Source organism: Dreissena polymorpha, chromosome 5 (assembly GCF_020536995.1).
Source record: "Dreissena polymorpha isolate Duluth1 chromosome 5, UMN_Dpol_1.0, whole genome shotgun sequence".
Classification (NCBI taxonomy): domain Eukaryota; kingdom Metazoa; phylum Mollusca; class Bivalvia; order Myida; family Dreissenidae; genus Dreissena; species Dreissena polymorpha.
The window spans coordinates 125,098,801-125,120,740 of record NC_068359.1 but is presented as its reverse complement, the minus strand read 5'-3'; the positions used below and the strand labels follow the sequence as shown (position 1 = coordinate 125,120,740).

The following is a 21,940-nucleotide window of genomic DNA, read 5'->3' as shown; positions in this document are numbered from 1 at the left end:
TTTAGTGGAAACTAACAGTTTTGTCCATATTTGGAAATAAAAAAAAACGATATTTTAAATATCCTTTTTAATGTTTACAATCAATTTGAATTAATTAATACACGTGTCATTGTATTATTGCAAAACGGGTTTATTGCAAAACGGGTTGTTATAAAAAAAATCAAATTGCAATAAAACGCTCCAACCCGTTTTGCAATAAAATTATTGCAAAACGGGTTTATTGCAAAACGGGTTGTTATACAAATTACAAATTGCAATAAAACACTCCAACCCGTTTTGCAATAAAATTATTGCACTTCTGGGCTGTCTTCATTTATTTCCCCAATTGGTGAAAATCACTTCATAAATATATACATTCACTCTAGTTTTATCATATTTACCTTGAAGGCGACATTTTAAACTTACTTTATTCCGTTTCAAAGAAATTTGAAAAAAATAGTATATATATGATGATTTTATTGCGAAACGGTTTGTTACACACAACTCACATTGCATGAAGACACTTCAACACGTTTTTTAAGTAAAGTATTGCATTTCGGCGTTATCTTCACTTCAGTACTTAATAGGTTGAAACACTTTCTATTTACATTTTGTATTGTTTTATCGCATTCAATCTCGAAATGCATCGCCTTCAATGCTTTTTACTTTTTAGTGGAAACTAACAGTTTTGTCTATATTTGGAAATAATATTATTTCAATACGATATTTTAAATTTCCTTTTTAATCTTTCCATTCCATTTGAATTAGTTAATGCATGTGTCATGTTATTATTGCAAAATGGGTTGTTATAAAAATTTCAAATTGCAATAAGACGCTCATACCCGTTTTGCAATAAAATTTTTGAAAAACGGGTTAATTGCTAAACAGGTTGTTATAAAAATTACAAATTGCAATAAAACACTCAAACCCGTTTTGCAATAAAGTTATTGCACTTCTGGGTTGTTTTCACTTAATTTCCCAATTGGTGAAAATCACTTCATATATACATTCAGTTTAGTTGTATCATATTTACCTTGCAGGCGACATTTTAAACTTCCTTTATGCCGTTTCAAATCAATTTGAAACAAATAGTATATATGTGATGATTGTATTGCGAAACGGTTTGTAACTCACAACTGACGTTGCATGAAGACACTTCAACACGTTTCGACACACATTCTGTTTTGTTTTATCGTATTAAATCTCGAAATTCACCACCTTCCATGCTTTTTAATTTTAAGTTTTAACTCACAGTTTTGTCTATTTTAAAACAATATTATTTAAATACAAAATTTGAACATCACTTTTAACTATTCCAATCCATTTGAATAAATACAAGAGTGATGATTTTATTGCAAAACGGGTTTATTGCAAAACGGGTTGTTATACAAAATTCCCATTGCAATAAGACACTCCAACCCGTTTTGCAATGAAATTATTGCAAATAAATGTGTGGTGATTTTATTGCAAAACGGGTTTATTGCAAAACGGGTTGTTAAAAAAAAATGCAATAAAACACTCCAACCCGTTTTGCAATAATTTTATTGCAAAACGGGTTTATTGCAAAACGGGTTGTTTAAAAAAAAAATGCAATAAGACACTCCATCCCGTTTTGCAATAATTTTATTGCAAAACGGGTTTATTGCAAAACGGGTTGTAACAATGCTTACATACCATCCCGCAATGTTTGATTAAGGAATTTTTTGGGACCGTAAGTTTATACAGATGATCAATAATTTGTTGCGAAAACGCGTGTGATGTAATAAAACAACAGTACTACCGGTAGTTAGACTTCCGATTAAGCTTCCTTAAATTAATCCATAACCCTTCCTACAACCAAACGCACGACGTAGTATGGTCTGAAATTGACTACCTGATGCTATTTATAAATAATAAATAGCTAAACACTTTACCATTTTAATCCATAGTTTTGTTGTTTAAAGATGCTCTCAACGTGTTTTTTACGCGATCAATAGTCGGATACTCAAAATGAATGGCTATTCAAAATGTAAGCTTATTATGAACTGAGTTTCATGAAAAATTCGCAATAAAGGGAGGTAATTTTCAACGGAGGTCACCTGGGTCCGGTTAAATAAAAAACTACAAAACACGACTGTAGTCGCGCGACTGTGCGGTCGACCGACTGCTGTCGGCCGCCAACTGACAAATTGTCGCGTTCACGGAGGAATTTGCCGCGACTGTGGTCGCATGACTGTGTGGTCAGTCGACTGCGGTCGTTGTAATCGCTATTTTTAGAAAATTATCACTTCCGCCATCAACATTTTTTTATTTATTGTGCGAAAACTCATATCACGGAAAGTAAATCTTAAATTTGTTAAAATAATATGATATTATTTGTTTAAACATAATTCGCTTGCGGATTCTTCGTCAAAGGTGTGTTTGTAATAATATTCATTAAGTGTTCAAAGTTCAAATACAAAATCTGACGCAATTAAATAAATCTACTACTATGGTTCACGTGTCTCTGGACAATGTCCTTTCGCGTGTCAAAATTGCAGAACCTCAAACATACTTGCCAACGCAGTTTCAAGATTTTGGTACTTAAGACCGTACATTTATATGAATATTCACCATATACCAATATGAATTAGTGCGCTCGACAAATCGGACGGAAGGAAGGATCGAATGAATAATGGTCGTAGATCGAGGAAAACGCGTGCAAAAACTGCATTGTGGAGTCTGGATGTCTACGGAAGTCTTTAAAACCAAATAACTGGTTTGCAATCAGCTCTGGAATTCACTAATGATTATGGACATACTGCTGAGACATTTTTGTTAAAATGTTCTTTTATATCTGGCTTCTAAATCTGCCCAATAATGATTGCACTTTAAGGTTTGATTCATTGCATTATCGTCTGCAAAATACATATTAATGAGAATCTATCTAAATAAGGTTGATATTTCACTTTTATAGGATTGATCTTATGACACTTTATATGGGCAATGATCGTGCTGTTAATTATTCATATTTCATTGTAAATTTCACTACAACTTGATACACATACTCGAATAATATGTATGGGACTCTTCTAAATAAATTTAGGTACATGGTGCCGAGAAAATTGTATTTCGGGGAGTTCGTTCCTGCATATTTTATAATACTGTCAAGATATCTGAGATTTGCTTTATTGATACCATGCTGTTTTGTCTAAAGTAAACGGTATTTTTATACAGGATATATTTCACATCTGATCTGAAAAAAAACCCTCATGAATTCGTATTGTCGGTAATAGGAGATTAATCAAATGAATATTTGAAGCATCTGTCAGTATTACAAAAAAGTTTACTTACACTTGTCTTTATTTAAGATATTAGTCTGGTTATTGATGGCTCGAAACTGATCTAGTAATCCGAGTGTTTTTTAGCATTATTTTTGTGATTTAATTTTATTATTGATGTCTTTATCAATATATCATTTTATTTCTCAACCTACGAAAATGACGTAATGATTCATGAGGAAAAATACTTATCCTTAATGTGTTGATATTTGTTTCTGTTTTTCCCTTCCTTCGTTGTAACCACAAATTCTTTCTTCTAAAAGCCATTACCCGGTATTCATTATTAATATTGATGTAGGTTATATGAATCATTCAAAATTGTTATTAAAAAATTAAATTGGTACTGTTTCTTATACATAGACACGAAGTGATGAAGCTATTGGTGGAGTAACATTAAAGTTGTGCACATGTAACTAAGTATCGACACCATTTTACTTTACACTTTACTGCATGTATAAATCATTTGTGCGTATGGTATAAGTATGGCCGTTTTTTATACCATGGTGTATTTTTACAATTTTAAAATAATGCTATCAATATACATGTATGTTGTCATTCCATATAGTTCAGCATATATATGAGTAGTACTCTGTCAAAAGTGGGTTAAATGCATGTGCGTAAAGTGTCGTCCCAGATTAGCCTATGCAATCCGCACAGGCTTATTAGGAACGATATTTTCCGATTTTATGATATTGTTCGTTTAGTGCCTCCTTAACAAAAGTCTATTTTAGGCACACAGTGTCGACCCTGATTAGCCTGTGCGGACTACACAGGCTAATATTGGACGCTACTTTACGCACATGGATTAAACCCCCTTTTTACAGAGCACGGACCATATGTAGAGTAATGCGTCAACGGGACACGTTGAATGTAAAATCCGTGCCTTCAACTGAATTCATCTCAACATACGTGTACAATTTGCGAATTATAGGCCAAGATAAGTTCCAAAGAAAGTTGCCCTTAATCAACTTAGTCACACAGGAAGGCAATGCGCAGTTTATTGAATGATATTGGTGCACATAAACCCGGGATTATTTGCGCATTGCCTTCCTGTGTGACTAACCTTTAACTTTAAGTGAACAGTTTGCGCTCGTCTCTTGTATTATTACTTCTTTTTATAAGCCGGGAGAAAAATAAATGACGCGACGTTTAGCATCATAAAACATATTTATCACAATTGTTATTAAGGTAAATCAATTAAGTGCATTTCTTCTTAACTACTGTATATGTATTACATTCCCTTGCTCGTGACATCCGTGTATTGGATGGGAAATACGCATATTGATGATACAATATTGTATAAATTTCAGAAACGTATTCTAGATCTACAGCAATGGTGTCTATGAGCTCCAATAGCTCTCTCCTTGGTAAGCGAAATCGACGGAAAAGTTCATCATCATTGTACATGGATTCAACATATCTCTAAAAACTCGCTCTCTTCGAAAATGTCTTCGCATTCGATGAACAAGTCGCATGGAGGCCGCCATGATTAAACTCGAAACTATCCGCGTTCATTTTGCACGGGTTTTGAATGCCGACAAAGCGTCAAGCGACGAGCAGTCGTGGTGTGAGGGGTAGACTGCGGTCGCTCGACAATATGTCGAACAACGCGCGGTCGATTGACGACCGTCGCTCTCCATTAAACACGGCTATCGTCGCACGACGATTATTCGCTGGTACAACCATAGTCGCCCGACCATGGTCGCTCTCATTAAACCGGACCCTGCTTTTGAGAGGTTGCCTCCTTTACCACCAGCTCTTCTGGATTTTCGTAATTCCGTGTTGACATAGTTGTCGTTCGTGCGGGACGGTATACCAACTTCCGGTGTCAATATAAACAATGAAAAAACTACTGCTGCATCTTTGAATGTCACAATTTTATCAGCAGAGACAGAACTTTTCTAAAAAAAAGTCAATTACCAAAGGACTTATATACAAAAACGACTGGGTAAGAGCAAATAGCCGGAGAAATTAAATTCCAACGATTAATACACACGTTTGTTCGGACCACTTCCTAGACGGTATAGTGCAAACTCGATACGTCGACCTAAAGAATCTTTCAAAATTAGAATTTACGCCATCGAATAATTTTACAACAGCATAAGCAAGAAGCGTTAATTTGTACAGCTCCTTCATTGTCTGTCTTATATCATGATGAATTATAACATGAAAAGGGGCAGACACTTGTTATCTCATCAAATAAACATCTTGTTTTGAAGGAAGAAATGCCAATCTAAAAGTTAACAATTATTTTGATATATTTATATTCTTTTAGCGACCCACTTAAACAGTCAACAATGTTGACATAAGTAAAGGAGTCAAATAAAGTGTTGTAAAAATATTTTATATTGTAGCGGTGCGTGAAGTTGGCACTTACATCGAAATTCGACATTCGAATTTCGAGTTGGGGCGAATATCCAGTGTGACATCGAAATTTGGCCAAAGTCCTGAATATCGAGCTGGAACGAATGTCGAACCAGCTGTGATATCGACATTCGGCAGAAGTCCCGAATATCGAGCTTGGGCGAAAGTCGAGCTAGCTCTGTCATCGACATTCGGCACAAGTCCCGAATTTCAAGTTGGGGCGAATATCTAGCCAGCTCGGACATCGACATTTGGCAAAAGTCATGAATATCGATCTGTGAAGTATGTCGAGCCAGCTCTGACATCGACACACGGCAAAAGTCTCGAATATGGAGCTGAGACGAATGTCGAGCCAGCTCTGACATCGACATTCGGCAAAAGTCCCGAATATCGAGCTGGGGCGAATATCGTACCAGGTCTGACATCGACATTTGGCACAGGTCCCGAATATCGAGCTGGAGCGAATGTCGAGCCAGCTATGACATTGACATTTGGCACTAGTCTCGAATATCAGGCTGGGGCGAATGTCGAGCGAGCTTGGGTGAATTTCGAGCAAGCTTTGACATCGTCATTCGGCACTAGTCCCGAATATCGAGCTGGGGCGAATGTCGAACCAGCTCTGACTTCGACATTCGGCACTAGTCCCGAATATCGAGCTGGAGTGAATGTCGAGCCATTCGCTCCAGCTCAATATCCCGGTTTTTTGCCGAATGTCGATATCAGAGCTTGTTTGACATTCGCCCAAGAGTTGATGTCAAATATTCGCCCCAGCTCAATATTCGGTAATTTTGCCGAATGTCGATGTCAGAGCTCTCTCGACATAAGCCGAATGTCGATGTCGAAGCATGCTAAATATTTGCCCCAGCTCAATATTCGTGACTTAAGCCGAATGATGATGTTACAGCTTACTCGACATTCGCCCCTGATCGATATTCGGACAAGTGCTGAATGTCGATGTCAGACCTGGCTTGACATTCGCTACAGGTTGATATTCGGGTCTTTTGCCGAATGTTGATGTTAGAGCTTGCTCGATTTTCGCCCAGCTCGATATTCGGGACTTTTGCCGAATGTCGATGTCAGAACTGGCTCGACATTCGCCCCAGCACGACCTTCAGGACTTGTGCCGAATGTCGATGTCAGAGCTGGGTCGACATTCGCCTCGGTTCGATATTCGGGACAAGTGTCGAATGTTGATATCAGAGCTAACTCGACATTTGCCCCGGCTCGATAATCGGGACTAATACCGAATGTCGATATCAGAGCTGGCTCGACAGTCCCCCAAGCTCGATATTCGGATCTTTTGCCGAATATCGATTTCAGAGCTGCCTCCATATTCGCCCCAGCTCAATATTCGGACCTAGTGCCGGAAAAATGTCGATGTCAGGGCTGGCTCGACATTTACTCAAGTTCGATATACGAGACGTTTGCCGAATGTCGATGTCAGAGCTGGCTCGAATTTCGCCCCAGCTCGATATTCGAGACAAGTTTCAATTGTCGATGTCAGATCTGGCTCGACATAAGCCCCGGCTCGATATTTGGGACTTTTGCCGAATGTCGATGTCAGAGCTTGCTCGACATTCGCCCCAGCTCAATGTTCGGGACTAGTGCCGAATGTCAATATCAGAGCTGGCTGGACATTCGCCGCAGCTCATTATTTTGGACTAGTGCCGAATGTCGATGTCAGAGCTGGATCAACATTCGCTCCAGCTCAATATTCGGGACTAGTGCCGAATGTCGATGTCAGAGCTTGCTGATTATTCGCCCCAGCTCGATATTCGGGACTTTTGCGAATGTCGATGTCAGAGCTGGCTCGACGTTTGTCCCATCTCAATATTCGGGACTGACAAATGTCTATGTCGGAGCTGGCTCGACGTTCGTCCCATCTCGATATTCGGAACTTTGCCCGAATTTTGATGTCAGAGCTGGCTCGACATTCGCCCCAGTTCTATATTCGGGACTAGTGCCGAATATCGATGTCAGAGCTGGTTCGACATTCGCCCCAGCTCGATATTCGGGACTTTGCCCGAATTTCGATGTCAGAGCTGGCTCGACATTCGATCCAGCTCGATATTCGGGACTTGTGCCGAATGTCGATGTAAAAGCTTGCTCAATATTTGCCCCAGCTCGATATTCGGGACTTTTGCGAATGTCGATGTCAGAGCTGGCTCGACGTTCGTCCCATCTCAATATTCGGGACTGCCAAATGTCGTTCCATCTCGATATTCGGGACTTTGCCCGAATTTCGATGTCAGAGCTGGCTCGACATTCGCCCCATTTCGATATTCGGGACTGGTGCCCGAATTTCGATGTCAGAGCTGGCTCGACATTCGCTCCAGCTCTATATACGGGACTTTTGCCGAATATCGATGTCAGAGCTGGCTCGACATGCGCCACAGCTCGATATTCGGAACTTTGCTAAATGTCGATGTCAGAGCTGCTGCGACATTCGCCCGATCTCGATATTCGGAACTTTTGCCGAACATCGTTGTCAGAGCTGGCTCCATATTCGCCCCAGCTCGATATACGGGACTAGTCCAATGTCGACATTCACGCAAGGTCGATATGTGGGACGTTTACCGAATGTCGATGTCAGAGCTGGCTCAATAATCGCCCAGCTCGATATTTGGGACTTTTGAGAATATCGATGTCAGAAATGGCTCGACGTTCTTCCCATCTCGATATTCGGGACTTTGTCCGAAGTTTGATGTAAGAGCTGGCTCGACATTCGCAATTTTTCGATATTCGGGACTAGTGCAGAATATCGATGTCAGAGCTGGTTCAACATTCACCCCAGCTCGATATTCGGGCCTAGTGCCGAATGTCTATATCATAGCTGGCTCGACATTCGCTCCAGCTCGATATTCGGGACTTTTTTAAATGTCGTTGTCAGGACTGGCTCGACATTCGCCTTAGCTCGATTTTCGAGACTAGTGCCGAATGTCGATGTCAGAGCTGGCTCGACATTTACGTCCCAGCTCGATATTCGGGACTATTGCCAAATATCGATGTCAGAGCTGGCTCGACATTTTCTCAATCTCGATTAGCGGGTCTAGTGCCGGAAAAATGTCGATGTCAGAGCTGTCTCGACATTCGCCCCACCTGGATTTTCGGTACTAGTGCCGAATGTCAATGTAAAGCTGGCTCGACATACTTCCCAGCTCGATATTCGGGACTTTTGCCGAATGTCGATGTCAGAGGTGGCTCGAAATTCGCCCAAGATCGATATTCGGGACTTTTGCCTAATGTCGATGTCAGAGCTGGCTCGACATTCGCCCTAGCTCGATAATCGGAACTTTTGCCGAATGTGGATGTTAGAGCTGGCTCGAAATTCTCCCCAGCTCGTTGTTCGGGACTTTTGGCGAATGTCAATGTCAGAGCGGGCTCGACATTCCCCCGAAGCTTTATATTTGGGCTTTTGCCGAATGTCGATGCCAGAGCTGGCTCGATATTCGGGACTTTTGCCAAATGTCGATGTCAGAGCTGGCTCGACATTCGCTCCAGCTCGATATTCGGGACTAGTGCAAAATGTTGATGTCAGAGCTTGCTCGACATTCGTCCCAGCTCGATGTTCGGGACTAGTGCCGAATGTCGATGTCAAAGCTGGCTCGACATTTTTCCCAGCTCGATATTCGGGACATTTGCCGAATGCCGATGTCAGAGTTGGCTCGACATTCGCACCAGCTCGGTATTCGGGCCTTTAGTAAAATGTCGATGTCAGAGCTGGCTCGTTATTCGTCCCAGCTCGACATTCGGGACTTTTGCTGAATGTCGATGTCAGAGCTGGCACGATATTCGCCCCAGCTCGATATTTGAATGTCGATTGTCGATGTCAGTGCCAAATTCACGCACCTGAGTATATTTGCAAATGATTGTCTATATTGATTTATTAGAATATTGCAGATCTCATTCGGACTCCTCAAACCATGACATCGCAAACTTTGAATCATTTAATCAAGATTTTTTGCTAACAAAACGTTTCCGTTAAATACCCTTATTAATGTTTGACGTTTTAAGTGTCGGCCAAAAATAGAATTCGAGTCACATGCATGAATTCGTTCGCATGAATATTATTTCTAAATTGAATTAAATATTGTAATGAACTAGTGACTAACCTAACCACATTATGAACGACTTTACGACTGCATGTATGCGCAGACCTGAAGCTAATGGCTAATGAAATAAGAGTGGTTTTACTTTGTTTAAACCGCTAAAACGGAAATACAACCATGTAATTGGTTTGGAAAAGACACTTTCGTATGAAAGTGTAGACACTTTCGTATGAAAGTGTTTCTAAACTGTGTACCATTGGCTGATATCAACGTCCAAGAAAATCACACAATAATACAATTGATTTGTGCAATGTGCATATTGGTACACTTATGTTTGATGTTTGAACGGAAGTTAATTTGGTTTTCTCCTAACTCATTAACCGCTGATGTTACAATCAAATGATAAACAAATCCTGTTAAGAAACCTATATATTTGCACGTATTCATAAAAAGAAATCAAGTGAATACATGTGTCGTAAAAGTAATTACTAGGTGAGTTAAATTTTACTGTTAAAGTGAATATTCGTTGGATAAATTTATGTCTGAAAACCATTGTTAATAAATATTTATAAAACATTCAAATCACACTTTCATAGCCGCGTCATGCGAAAATGGGTCTTATGCGTTTCGACCAGCTTATCTTAAGTCCAACCTATGCATTTGCGCAGTCTGATCGGAGGCGATGCTGTTCGCTATTAAATCATCCAGACTGAGAGATCCGCAGGCTGAGTGGGCTACACATATGATGGGGGCATATGGAATAAGACCCATTTTCGCCGCATGACGAGGATCATTAAAAATCATTGCGATTTGTAAATGGCACATTTAAGCAAAATGCTTTTCGATACAAAATTTTATTCAAAATATCAAACTTGTAAAAAAGGGCAGCCTATTCAGGCGTTTGGGAACGATTTTTAGACTTGCTGATCGAGTACGGCAAACATTTGTGGTTGGATAATTAAACGATTTTCCTATTATCGTGACACTATACTATTTGTTTGTTTACTCATATTGAAAGCAAAACTTTGTTTATCGATTATATATTCCCCGGACAATTTAGTGAACGAGTACTTACATTGAAATTCTGCGAGATGGAATTTCAACGACGCGTAATAGTAACTGGGCCACAATTTGTCATTTGAACATACAGAGAGTTGTCCGGAATTCCTTACAATGAATAGTGATTACATCCTTTGCGCTGAGCACAGACACAGTGATGTAGCCAAAGTTTAGAGGTTTTATCTCGAATCAGCCTATGAAATATTCGAATTTATCCCATTTTCACCGCGACATTGACGGTATAACACGTTGTGGAATATACTTGCTTGTATTCAACACTGTGGAATATACCTGTCGCGTGCACGGACTACTTTTTAAATGACGTCATGCGATATGCGCTAAAATTAGGTCGATATTGTTTGGTTCATTGATCGAATTTTAAGGTCACCCATTAGAAGAAAATGTGCATATTTTGCAGAAAAAAATATATATGACATATTCACCAAAAGAAATGTTGAAATAAAATATAAAATTACACGATTTTTGTTTTGTTATTTTTTATTTTATATTTACCACTGAATGATTTTTCATAAGTCGACAAAACTTAAGCTTCAAAATTATACGACCTTCAACCAGGGACCTATACAAACAAATTGTATAGGTCCCTGTTTCAACCTTTAAATCTAGTCATATGACATAATTTTTCGCCATTCGTATAATGAATCAGCTGATTGATGGCGTCATAAAATGACATACTTATTGCGTCATTTTCCCCATTTTTTTTGACGATTTATTATAAACGCGACTTATTTCACATGTTTTCTACATGTACTGTATGTCGACATATCTGAATTGTCAATTGATCACATTTTCCTTCTTTCGTGTAATGTGCATTGTTTATAACAAAACCATATACTTTTGACATTTAACTTAAATATTGAGAATGTACAACAAGCCATACACATATCGCACAGTTCATGAATAATCTGCTATGTTTGCTTTCCTATTTAATTCACGTTAGGCATAGAGCTGTGTAAAGTATAAGATGGTAAAAATAGCACCACACTGGAATTGGGAACGTCCCATTTTGTACACGGATATTTTCTACTCATTTATCTGTTGTGTACTGGAATGTTTTCCATTCTTTGTGTATTTATATATTAAATTATTTTCTCGTACAATAAGGGCATTTACCAATGATAAATAAAACATTGTGCAAGTTTAAACATAATTATGTTTGTATGCAGAAATCTGCAAATGCAACCGAGTTTACCAACGGCTATTATTAGATAAACTGCTCCGGTTCATTTGAACAGCAGTAATGTAGAGCACATGACGTAGCGTGTGACGAAGAAGAAAGTTTATCGCGTTCATAAACTCATTTGAATAAAGTGATAGAATGGCATAAGGGTCTTTATTTAAATATGCTGAAATAATTATTAAAGACCCTAGAGGCAAAATCGTCAATTATTGAGTTTAATGGATTATTAGATGGATTTTAAAGGGTTATTAAAGGTAAGATACTAGTTCTTACGTGTTTTGATTTTTGTTTGTACTTTTGTCGTTCCCTGTTCTCGGGGAAATGATTTTAACATGGGCGCCATTGATGCATCGGATCACACACGGCATACCCATAACATTATAAAAAAAAACACGTTCTGCGCGTCCTTAAATTCGTCGTCCGAAGTCGGAAAACGTATTGCCCTGTATATTTTGTAAAATAAAGTGTCAGTCGCTGCAATTGTCTGTTTACTCGTCAAAATTGTCAAGGTCGTCGATAGCTAAAGAAACTTTATTGTACAGTTTATTTAGTATTGACAGACCTGTACAAAGTCGCGCCAGTCAAAAATCATAAAAAGCGACATTTAAAGTTATGGTAGCCAGAACTAGGTCGTTGATGGTGAACATGTATGTTGACATCGACAGCATTTTGTCAGGAGCAATCGCCGCCATATTGTATTTTGATCACTTTCTTTCGAAAATAAAATGAATTATAGTAAAGTAAAATCTTCTTTTCGCGGTCGTAATGTGTTAAAATTCGCATACTGCGTAAAATTGAATGTAGGCATTTGGTGATATTTTTACTTGTTTTACAGTTTGTGTGTGAATTTTTTAAAGACTATTTTGCGTACCAGAACAAATACATGTATATCACTACGCATGGTTACATTTGTTAGATTTTAAGCGCTTTTATGACTGAATTAAAATTATTGTTAAGGTTATTAGATCTATTTATGTTAAATGTCACGTTGAAAAAAAATCAAATGGGATAAATAGAATACTAGGATTAGCGTTGAATACAGAGAAGTTTATGTTGCTCGGCTCGAACACCGAAAGCGCTCGCCAAGGCTCGCGCTTCCGGCGTTCTAAGCCTCGCAACATAAACTTCTCTGTATTCAACGCTAACCTAGTATTCTCTATATATTGATGCGTGTCTGCTTGCGTTATGTAAAAGTCATTTAAGGTGAAAAGCTGGGTAAAACAGCTATGCCGAAAAAGCGCATAAGTGCTCTATACCTATGTTTAGATCAAAGTTGTTGACACCGTGTGAACTGCTAGGGTAACAAGTAATACATAAACAACATAGTACTGGTCAACAGGCCTGTCTTTATGACTACCCAATTCGTGCGTAAAAAAGTATTGCTCGCAGATTTATTTTTTATCGCAATTTTAGTTGTTATTTATTTTCATTAATTATCTTATTCTATATTTTGAATTTGGATAATTATGGTGTCAAAAATCAAAAGTTTTGTACAGGGAATTTCAGTAATGAAATTATATCCTTAGTAAGATAGGTATTCGATATTTAATAATTATTTATTTAATATGATGGTGATTGCAAATAGTCTTTATATTCAGTTTTCATTACCGTTTTCTTCAGACTTGCTTTGCTTTCTGAACGTCAAAAAGGGTCGTGTTGTTGTTATGTTGTCTAAGTTATCTCTATATAATAAATAGGATGATTAAAAGTGCACACTAATCTCGACCCGTGCGTTAAGACACTCTCTTTATAAATGTGAATGGCTTGTGTTGATTTCAAACTTGCGACTAATTTTGAAAAATGAGTGGCGTCTTAATTTATGCAATAGCGAACGACTTTAGTGCCTTCAGCGCTTTTATTTATACATGTGTACTTCTTACAATGGTGTTTGTAAAAAAAAACGTTTGTGTAATACGCAATATCTAAAAGCTTAAGTTTGTCGGCATTTTTTTATTAAAAATTTTCTTACAGTAATCACATAAATTAAATATAAGTTTCATTTGTCTCGTATGTCTAACACACAAATGATATAATATAGGGATAATACACGTCTTCGAGTGCATGGTCATCTGCGGGCGCTCGAAAAATCCGTTCCTGCCCTCGTGCTGCGCACTCGGGCAGGAACGGATTTTTCGAGCGCCCGCAGATGATCATGTCCGAGAAAATGTGTATTTTCGCTATTATTGCATAAACAAATCACACATAGATCTACCATAATAATTTTAAATAACATTGAAAACAATGTTTTGTTCATTCGACATCGACAAAATAATTCGATTATTTCAATACAGTTCAATGTTGTGTTTTACATATGCCTCACTCGGTCATCATCTGAAATGACGAGGCTTTACCTTCGGATAGGCAGTTTTCGATTTAAAATGTGTTTAAACAGTGGATTAATGCAAAGTTGAAATGCAGCCGCGTAAAGTAAGAAATGGGGAATTATTTTGGAATTTACAGCAGGAACGTTGAAGGTACATAAACACTTACATTTACAGCATAGTCTTTTGAAAGTGTTGAGTAAATAACCGTAACTTCAATGACGTTGCCAATACAATAAAGCTGTTGTCAAGAGAGTGCAGATGGTATAACTTGAAAAGTGGATTGAACTAGTCATTATCCCTGCATGCATGAGGAAACTGGTGCTTATTCAGTTCCCCATTTATGCTTGGAAAGTCGTCGAAGGCTGGAGAAGGGAAGTAACTGCGCGTAGACCAGATTATGGATATGAAAAACACATAACAGGGCTTGAACGGCACGTGAATCGCATTGTTAATACACAATTTCTCCCGTTCAAGCCCTCCTTTTGCCAAGTTTCTGCACCCCGCCAGAGGGCATTATAGATAGAGTTTATGCAATAATAATGGATACTGTAAGGAAATAAATTAAAAGATACAATAAAACACTCTCGGTAATGCGGTTAAACCCTCAACAAAACACTTGAAAACAAATAATATTGAACATTTCCAACACCGTACTAAATGAAGCTCATTAGATTGCATGGCTAACAAAAAAGATATGAGCCGCTATCTGGGAAATCCGTGCTTGATTCACGTTCTTGAATAACCAAGGCAGTCCACACAAACTGCACAGTCTAATGAAGAACGACATTTTCTTGTTTTATGGATATTTTTGTTTAAATGAAATCTCTTCCATAAGAAAACCCTTTGTATGCGAAGTGTCCGCTCAGATCAGTCTGTGCGGACTTCACTTGCCAATCGTGGACGATACATTACACAAATGCGTTAATCATTTCAGTCTTACAAGTAGTTCAATAACTGTAATAATGTTGCATGAGCTTGCGTCGTTTGGTAAATACCAATGACATTTCGGAAGAAAGGCGGTGATATGTTTGCGAATGCTTGGCATCTTGTTACATACTAGGGCATTAATTGTCCGCTATCTGAACATTTGATGAAAGGACACCGGGGCACAATTGCTGCAGGTGTGTGTTGCGTTGTTTTTTCAGTCAATAAAGCACAGTTTTAGGACTTTCGTAGACGTTTTATTTAGTGATCGAATATAAAACTTACATTGTGGCCATGTTGAGAAAACTAATGAGCATTCAGAGATGAAAGAAAACGGGTTGAGATTATAATTGGCAAAGTACAATATAATTATCTTCTTTTCTTAGCTATGTAAGCACCGTTACAGGTGATAAATAATCTCATCTAAATTAAGGTTCGTTTGACAGGTAAGAATGTTCTATTAATATGATTAAACCAAGATCGAGTTTTTTTCCTTCGTACTTTCGAAAATATGTTTTATCGACTCCATATCAAATGCTTTGAATAGTATTACCTGTACGTCTTCACCAAATGTCATGATTACGAAGAAACATAATATCAAATCACATTCGTTTTAAAATTTTTACGCTGTAATTGACGAAGAATTTAGTGACATATATTTAGCAAGAAGTAATTAAAATAAGAATAGTAGAAACATGAATCCGCGTTCATATAACGATAACACATTCCTTCTTACTACGTTTTACACTTAATTCTTAGCTTAAAATACGAGAAAGTGCACTGGAGCATGATCGACTGTGATCGCATCATTATATTTAACGATAAAGTTCAAAATAAACTAAAATAGCTATCATGCACGTGTTTCTTGATTAAAAACATGATGTATCGACTTGTAAGTTTCTCTCGGATGCACTCAAAATATGTCATCTGATTTATGTCCATTTATTTGACATTTCTCATTAAATAGTGTTTGGAGGAATAAATCATGACTGCATGGTAAGTCTGTATGCAAGTTATGGCTGAAAGGCGTTCTTATTTATTATACTTAAATTGTTGGTTACTATATTACATCATCTAGTGCATCTAAGATTTGCTGATAATTTATGTACACAACGAATTTGTCGTCATTTATATATAATACAAACAATCTCTGATGTTCTCAATAACCTTTCAAGTATTTAATAACATACAGGTATGTATGTATGTATATATATATTCATACGAAACTAGATTTTATATTAATGTGCATATATTTATTAAAATATTTCCTAAATATTATATTTACAAAGTTTAAACAACGGTTATTAAAACGCATATCAAATTGGCATATCTACGGTTTATACTGTACGGTAAATTTTTTATAAAAAAGAGGAGTATCATTTAGGAAGTATTTATCAAAGTGCCTACACAACGTTGTCTATTCAGGGTGTGTCAATTAAAAGTTAACAGTCATTTGTTTAAAGTAATGTTTAGTTATAATTTTTCCATTTATTTTGAAACAATTGTCTCGAACCGAAGAATCCAAATGTTTACGCTACGCTCGACAGCTTAATCATCAACAAATAGAACGTTTTGTGATATGTAAAGGAAAATATTCCGCACATAGCATGTTAACTTATAAACCACAAAATACGCGATTTCCGTTTTTGAACAAAATTCGCAATTGATCTCGCAGACACATTACATGGTGATGGTTTTCGATTATGAGTAGGTACTCTTCTTCTTTTGGCGAAGCGATATCACGAAAAAGATTACCTGAAATTTAACATGGTTTACGTTACGGTGAGCTACACGCAACCGTGTAGGCAAACTAATCTTTTTTTTAAATTAAATTGTTGCTTAAATCAGAGTATAGTTTAAAAAAACGCCCATCAAAAAAGGTATTATTGTAATTGTCACACTGTTCATCTTAATGAAACTTCCCGAGGGCGTGTTTAATCAGCAGTAGCTGTAATAGTTGTAACAACAGTTTAATTAATAAACTGGGACTTTGTGTTGTTTAAAAAATGTCTATAAATATGAGGCAATACAGTCGATACAACATTTTCGTTAACACCATTTCTTAGAGCATTATAACAATTTTCAAATTTGACTGGGAGATTTTTAAAATACAAGCGCACTCATCATTACATAATTTCAACATAGATATCATAAGGTTATATAGTTCAACTACAGGTTAGCACGTGGGTACTCCTAGAGACATGAATTTGGTTTTTCAGTGTAATAATACAAGTGCATTTAAAAAATATAATGTAGATTATTTTAGTTTCATAAAATTGCAATTGAAACATATAGAAGGAGCCAACGGTGTATTCGTACGTTCTGTTAGATGTGTTTTCTTTACAAACATATGATTGTTTTGAAATCAAATTTTTATGTATATTCTAAGAAATTGTTGGTCATGCAAACAGTCGTCTGACAAATTTGATGATTGCATGTTTCACTCGCTTACATGTATCTAAAAACGTTGACGTGAATTGTAACTTTAAAATGCGATTACGAGGTAAAAGATTTGTGCTTAAGCTACATAAATTATTTCGTATAATGTTTATCAGAAATTGAACTTATGTTTCAATGTAAGTAAATAGTTCCATCAGATCGTGCACAGCATTAAACTCATATAGAGTCATGCAGTATTTACTAAGCCGAACTTTCAAATTAGTCTTACAGCACGGAAAATAAAATTAGGCATTGCGGTTTCTTTATCACAAATGCGTTTTTCCCCAAAATGCAAACTCGTTCATTGATAGATATTTGCTTACAAGTACTACATACCCACCTTATCTAGTGTGTTCAGTGCAGATAATTCGTTTTGGGCGAGTTCATGTTGCTTGTAATTAAAACGCCTTTTATTGAGCGTAATGAGATCTTAATGTCTACAAAGAGTATAAGGCGTTGCAGAATGTAATTCATTATCGACAATTGTCTAATTGGAAAATAGATTGGTGTTATATTATATACCCTATACATAAAGTAAAGTCAGATAAGGTGTTTAGCTAAAATAATCATTTCTTAAACTATCTTTCGTTGGGAAAGTGGACTTTATATAGACGTTTGTGAGCCTAGGCTCAACATTACATATTTTTGTTTTGAAATTGGACATAATACGTTGTTATAACTATTCATACAGTTTAGTTTATATTTATTACTAACAAATTCAGGTGAGCACATTTTCACCTTTGTAATTTAACGCAATATTATGAATTGGCTGTTTTGTATTGTTTATAGTTCTTCTATTATTGACTTAAATTACTCCAAATTCCTACTTTTCTTTACATTATTGCGATGCATTTTTTTAAACTGCATTATTCAATCGACCTTAAATGCCTCAAAAACCTGATTCCATTACATACATGTTTGTTTAAGGCTTACTACTATTGACAAGAGACATGGAGAACATTTCAGCCTACGAAAACGGCCCTGATCCTGGTCAACATATTAACCACAACGATACCGATCCCACATACGACTACGAGTCCTACTCCTACGACGACTACTATCACGAACACGAGTACAGCATATTCGACTTTGAGATTGTGATCTACGGATATATTTGGCCAGTCTTGGTCATTATTACGTGTCTATGCAATTGTCTTGTGATCGTTGGATTCTTACGAAAGCATATGCAAACTTCTGCTTATATTATTTTGGTTTTCATCGCAATATCCGACTCCCTTACCGGACTGGTGACCCTCCCAGCGACGTTCTATGTGTACTCACGTGAACAGATGTTTCTTTCTACAGACTGGTGCAATGTAACCATGATAACCAGATTGTACATTGCACGTGCATTTCACACCGTTTCCGTCTGGGAAACCGTTTTCCTTGGGTTTCAACGGTTCTTGCATTTACCTCACCCTGCTGCCGCTAACCGTTGGTGCACGATCAAGAAAACGATCGGCATTGTTGCTGTAATGTACGTCCTGTCCTTCTTATTGCACATGTACCATGCTTTTGACATTAAGACAAGTCATGGGTTTTGCCACTGGAAACTCAAAGAGCCATGCGGATGGGGCTGTGCTTATATCTGGGCCTCGTTTATCCTGGGTCACGCTATTCCCTGCGTGGCATTGGTGGCGTTCACGACACTGATGTTGCGATCAGTGAGCCAGATACATCGTAGCACAAGTGTTGACAACAACATTAGGCGACAAAAGGAGCAAAACAGAAACACTACCATCGCTATTTTACTGATAGTCGTCATCTTTCTTATACCGGAGCTGACTTACGGTCTCTTCTACTTGTTGACGATGATACTGAAACTGAGCGTGCAGAGGATTCTACCTCTGAGAACCAACAGGATTTTCCACGCAACGTATGAGCTGGCCTTGGTGCTTAGCTTTCATCTGAACTTCTGGGTGTACTGTGTGATGATTCGGAGCTTCCGGACTGGCATTAAAACTCTTCTTAAGATGGCACGGTGCAAGGAAAGCAAATCTTCAGAAATTGAGCGCGAGCGCACGTCATCTCAGAACGTGAGTTATGAACTTGTTGGTATATCAGAAAGAGAGGCTGAACACGTTGAAATGTGAAAATATGTTAATGTTACTCAACGATATAAACAGCACACTCATTGACTTAAAGTCTTAGAGTAAGGTCTTATTTAGAACATATTTATTATTTGAAATCTGTTTCAATTGAAATGTTAAAATCATTTTAAATATCAAATAAAACTAAATGAATTGTCAGTTTCAAATAATCGCAAGTGTCAGCAAATTCTGTTACCTGATTTCGTAAGTAAAGGTCTGGCATAAACGCAATATCATACGTTGACACCGGTTTAACGCAATTTTGGCGCGGCACGATATTATTATAGAAATAATTTAATTAATGTGCTACGATGCAGTGTCTTGTAATTATTTTGTGTTTATGATCAAAACATGCTGATGTTATTGGTTTACCAATAATGATTTTTACCATTTGTTCATCCTCTCGTTTAAGTTCTAACTATTAGCTCTCCTTTAAACGTTTTTTGTACAGTTCCGTATTCTTGTAGACATTTCATTTTGTATAATGTGCTTATAACATGTAGCATATATAACGTGAAGAGTGCAAGAAATATTTAAAATCACATTCTATGGTATTTTATATGACCTCGTACAGAATACTCATTTTGTATTACCTCATCCGGGTGAAAGGCCTACAGTTTATTTGGTATAATTTGCTTATCATGGTCGGAAACACTACCTTCCACATCATGTTGTTATTACCCCTGAAAAGACAACATCAGAGCTTCGGGTTGTCTACGATGCATCTGCAAAAACGAAGAAAGATGGGATAAGCCTCAATGATTGTCATGGACCTGTATTACTAAAAGATTTATATGGAACGTAACTGTGTGTTTCATGTTTGACTTTGTTAGTGTAAAAATGTGTTATATATAAACATAACTGACCAAAATTAACAAAAAAATAGCATTTGTATAATTGCTTTCAGTACATGTATGGATGTTTGCCATTTATTTTCGTGTTTATTGTTTAATTCATTAAGTTTTATTAAATAAACGGAAACGTGTGGTTGATAATATATCTTGAGCATGCATTGATTTTTGAGTAAATGATTGGTTCATGATTGGTTCATGTATGGTTGATTATATGTTCATGTTAAGTTCATGAATTGGTTTATGTATGTGTTGTTAAAGTGTATAGTGTTAGGTATAATGGTATAGTTTTTGAGCAAGAATTGGTTTTGACAATTTATGCTATGCTATGTTTTGTTATGTTATGGTTTGGTATGAGTGTTATGTTATTTTATGTTGGGTTGATTGCTTTTTGAATTTTCATCCTTTTTTTTGGCGGGAGTGTCGCGAACTGCGATAAATTATACCTTGGGTGTGGATGCTGGATCAAATATCTGATAGTGTTCGAGAGAGAGAGAGAGAGAGAGAGAGTTTGTTTGTTTTAGATGAAATGTGCTCTGTTGTGAGAGAGTTGACATTTTCGGGCTGTTTTATGTTGTGAATGTTGATAAGTGTATGTCTGCTTTGTGATTGTGGACAAAATTGTAGTGGGAATTTAGGCTTTAAAGAAGTAACATCGGAAACCTTTTACTGTGGAATTATAGTTGAATTAAGACCAGCAATATTGAAATAACTAAATATTAAATTTACAAATAAAAACAGCTTATCTTGGAATAAAATGAAAATTGTGTTAAAATAAAAATAAAATACTATCTAAAATAATAATAAAGTGGTGTGTCATTAATGAACTCAATGTAGTGATTAAATTGATATACAATCCGAACAATTATTCTTAAAGAACAATTAAGAAAAGCTCGCTACATGCAAAACAGTTCATTATATGCAATGGTTGAATCAAATACTTCAGAAAAAATGACTTTCTGTTCACATGGAAATTTCACTTTCATAGCCATGGAAAAAGAACAGGCACAAGACAGATCAAAAATACTTTTTATTTGTGGATCACCCAATATCTTTATACTCTATGTGCACACATATCACAAATCTTTTTTCGTACCCAATTTTTTTTTCGTACCCAATTTTATTTTGGCATAATTTATTCTTACCCAAAATGTTCGTACCCAAATTGTTTTCGTACCCACATACACAATTGTGGTGATGTAGATAAACTTAAATTGATGCTTTTATATCCATCCTCTTCAAAAGCATCGTCACACCAGTACTGTCAGTACTTTGATTTATATCGAGGTCCAGTGCATTTTAAGTAAGATTATATCTTCAGCTTATGTTATGTATGTCCAATATTGATTTCATTTACCCTG

General features: G+C 36.8%; 1 protein-coding gene across 3 annotated transcripts; it reads left to right on the top strand.

The window, feature by feature from the left end:
• The first annotated feature begins 5,086 nt into the window (after window positions 1-5,086).
• Window positions 5,087-20,707, top strand: LOC127882354 (sex peptide receptor-related protein 2-like). 3 transcript variants are annotated; one of them, XM_052430941.1, is made up of 2 exons: window positions 5,087-5,226; window positions 18,566-20,707. In XM_052430941.1, exon 2 carries the CDS (start codon window positions 18,589-18,591, stop codon window positions 19,729-19,731), a length of 1,143 nt encoding a protein of 380 aa, XP_052286901.1. In that variant the 5' UTR covers window positions 5,087-5,226; window positions 18,566-18,588; the 3' UTR covers window positions 19,732-20,707. The 3 variants fall into 3 exon arrangements, with proteins under 3 accessions (XP_052286901.1, XP_052286902.1, XP_052286903.1); XM_052430942.1 differs by lacking the exon at window positions 5,087-5,226 and adding an exon at window positions 10,116-10,183; XM_052430943.1 differs by lacking the exon at window positions 5,087-5,226 and adding an exon at window positions 18,236-18,360.
• The last annotated feature ends 1,233 nt before the right edge of the window (window positions 20,708-21,940 follow it).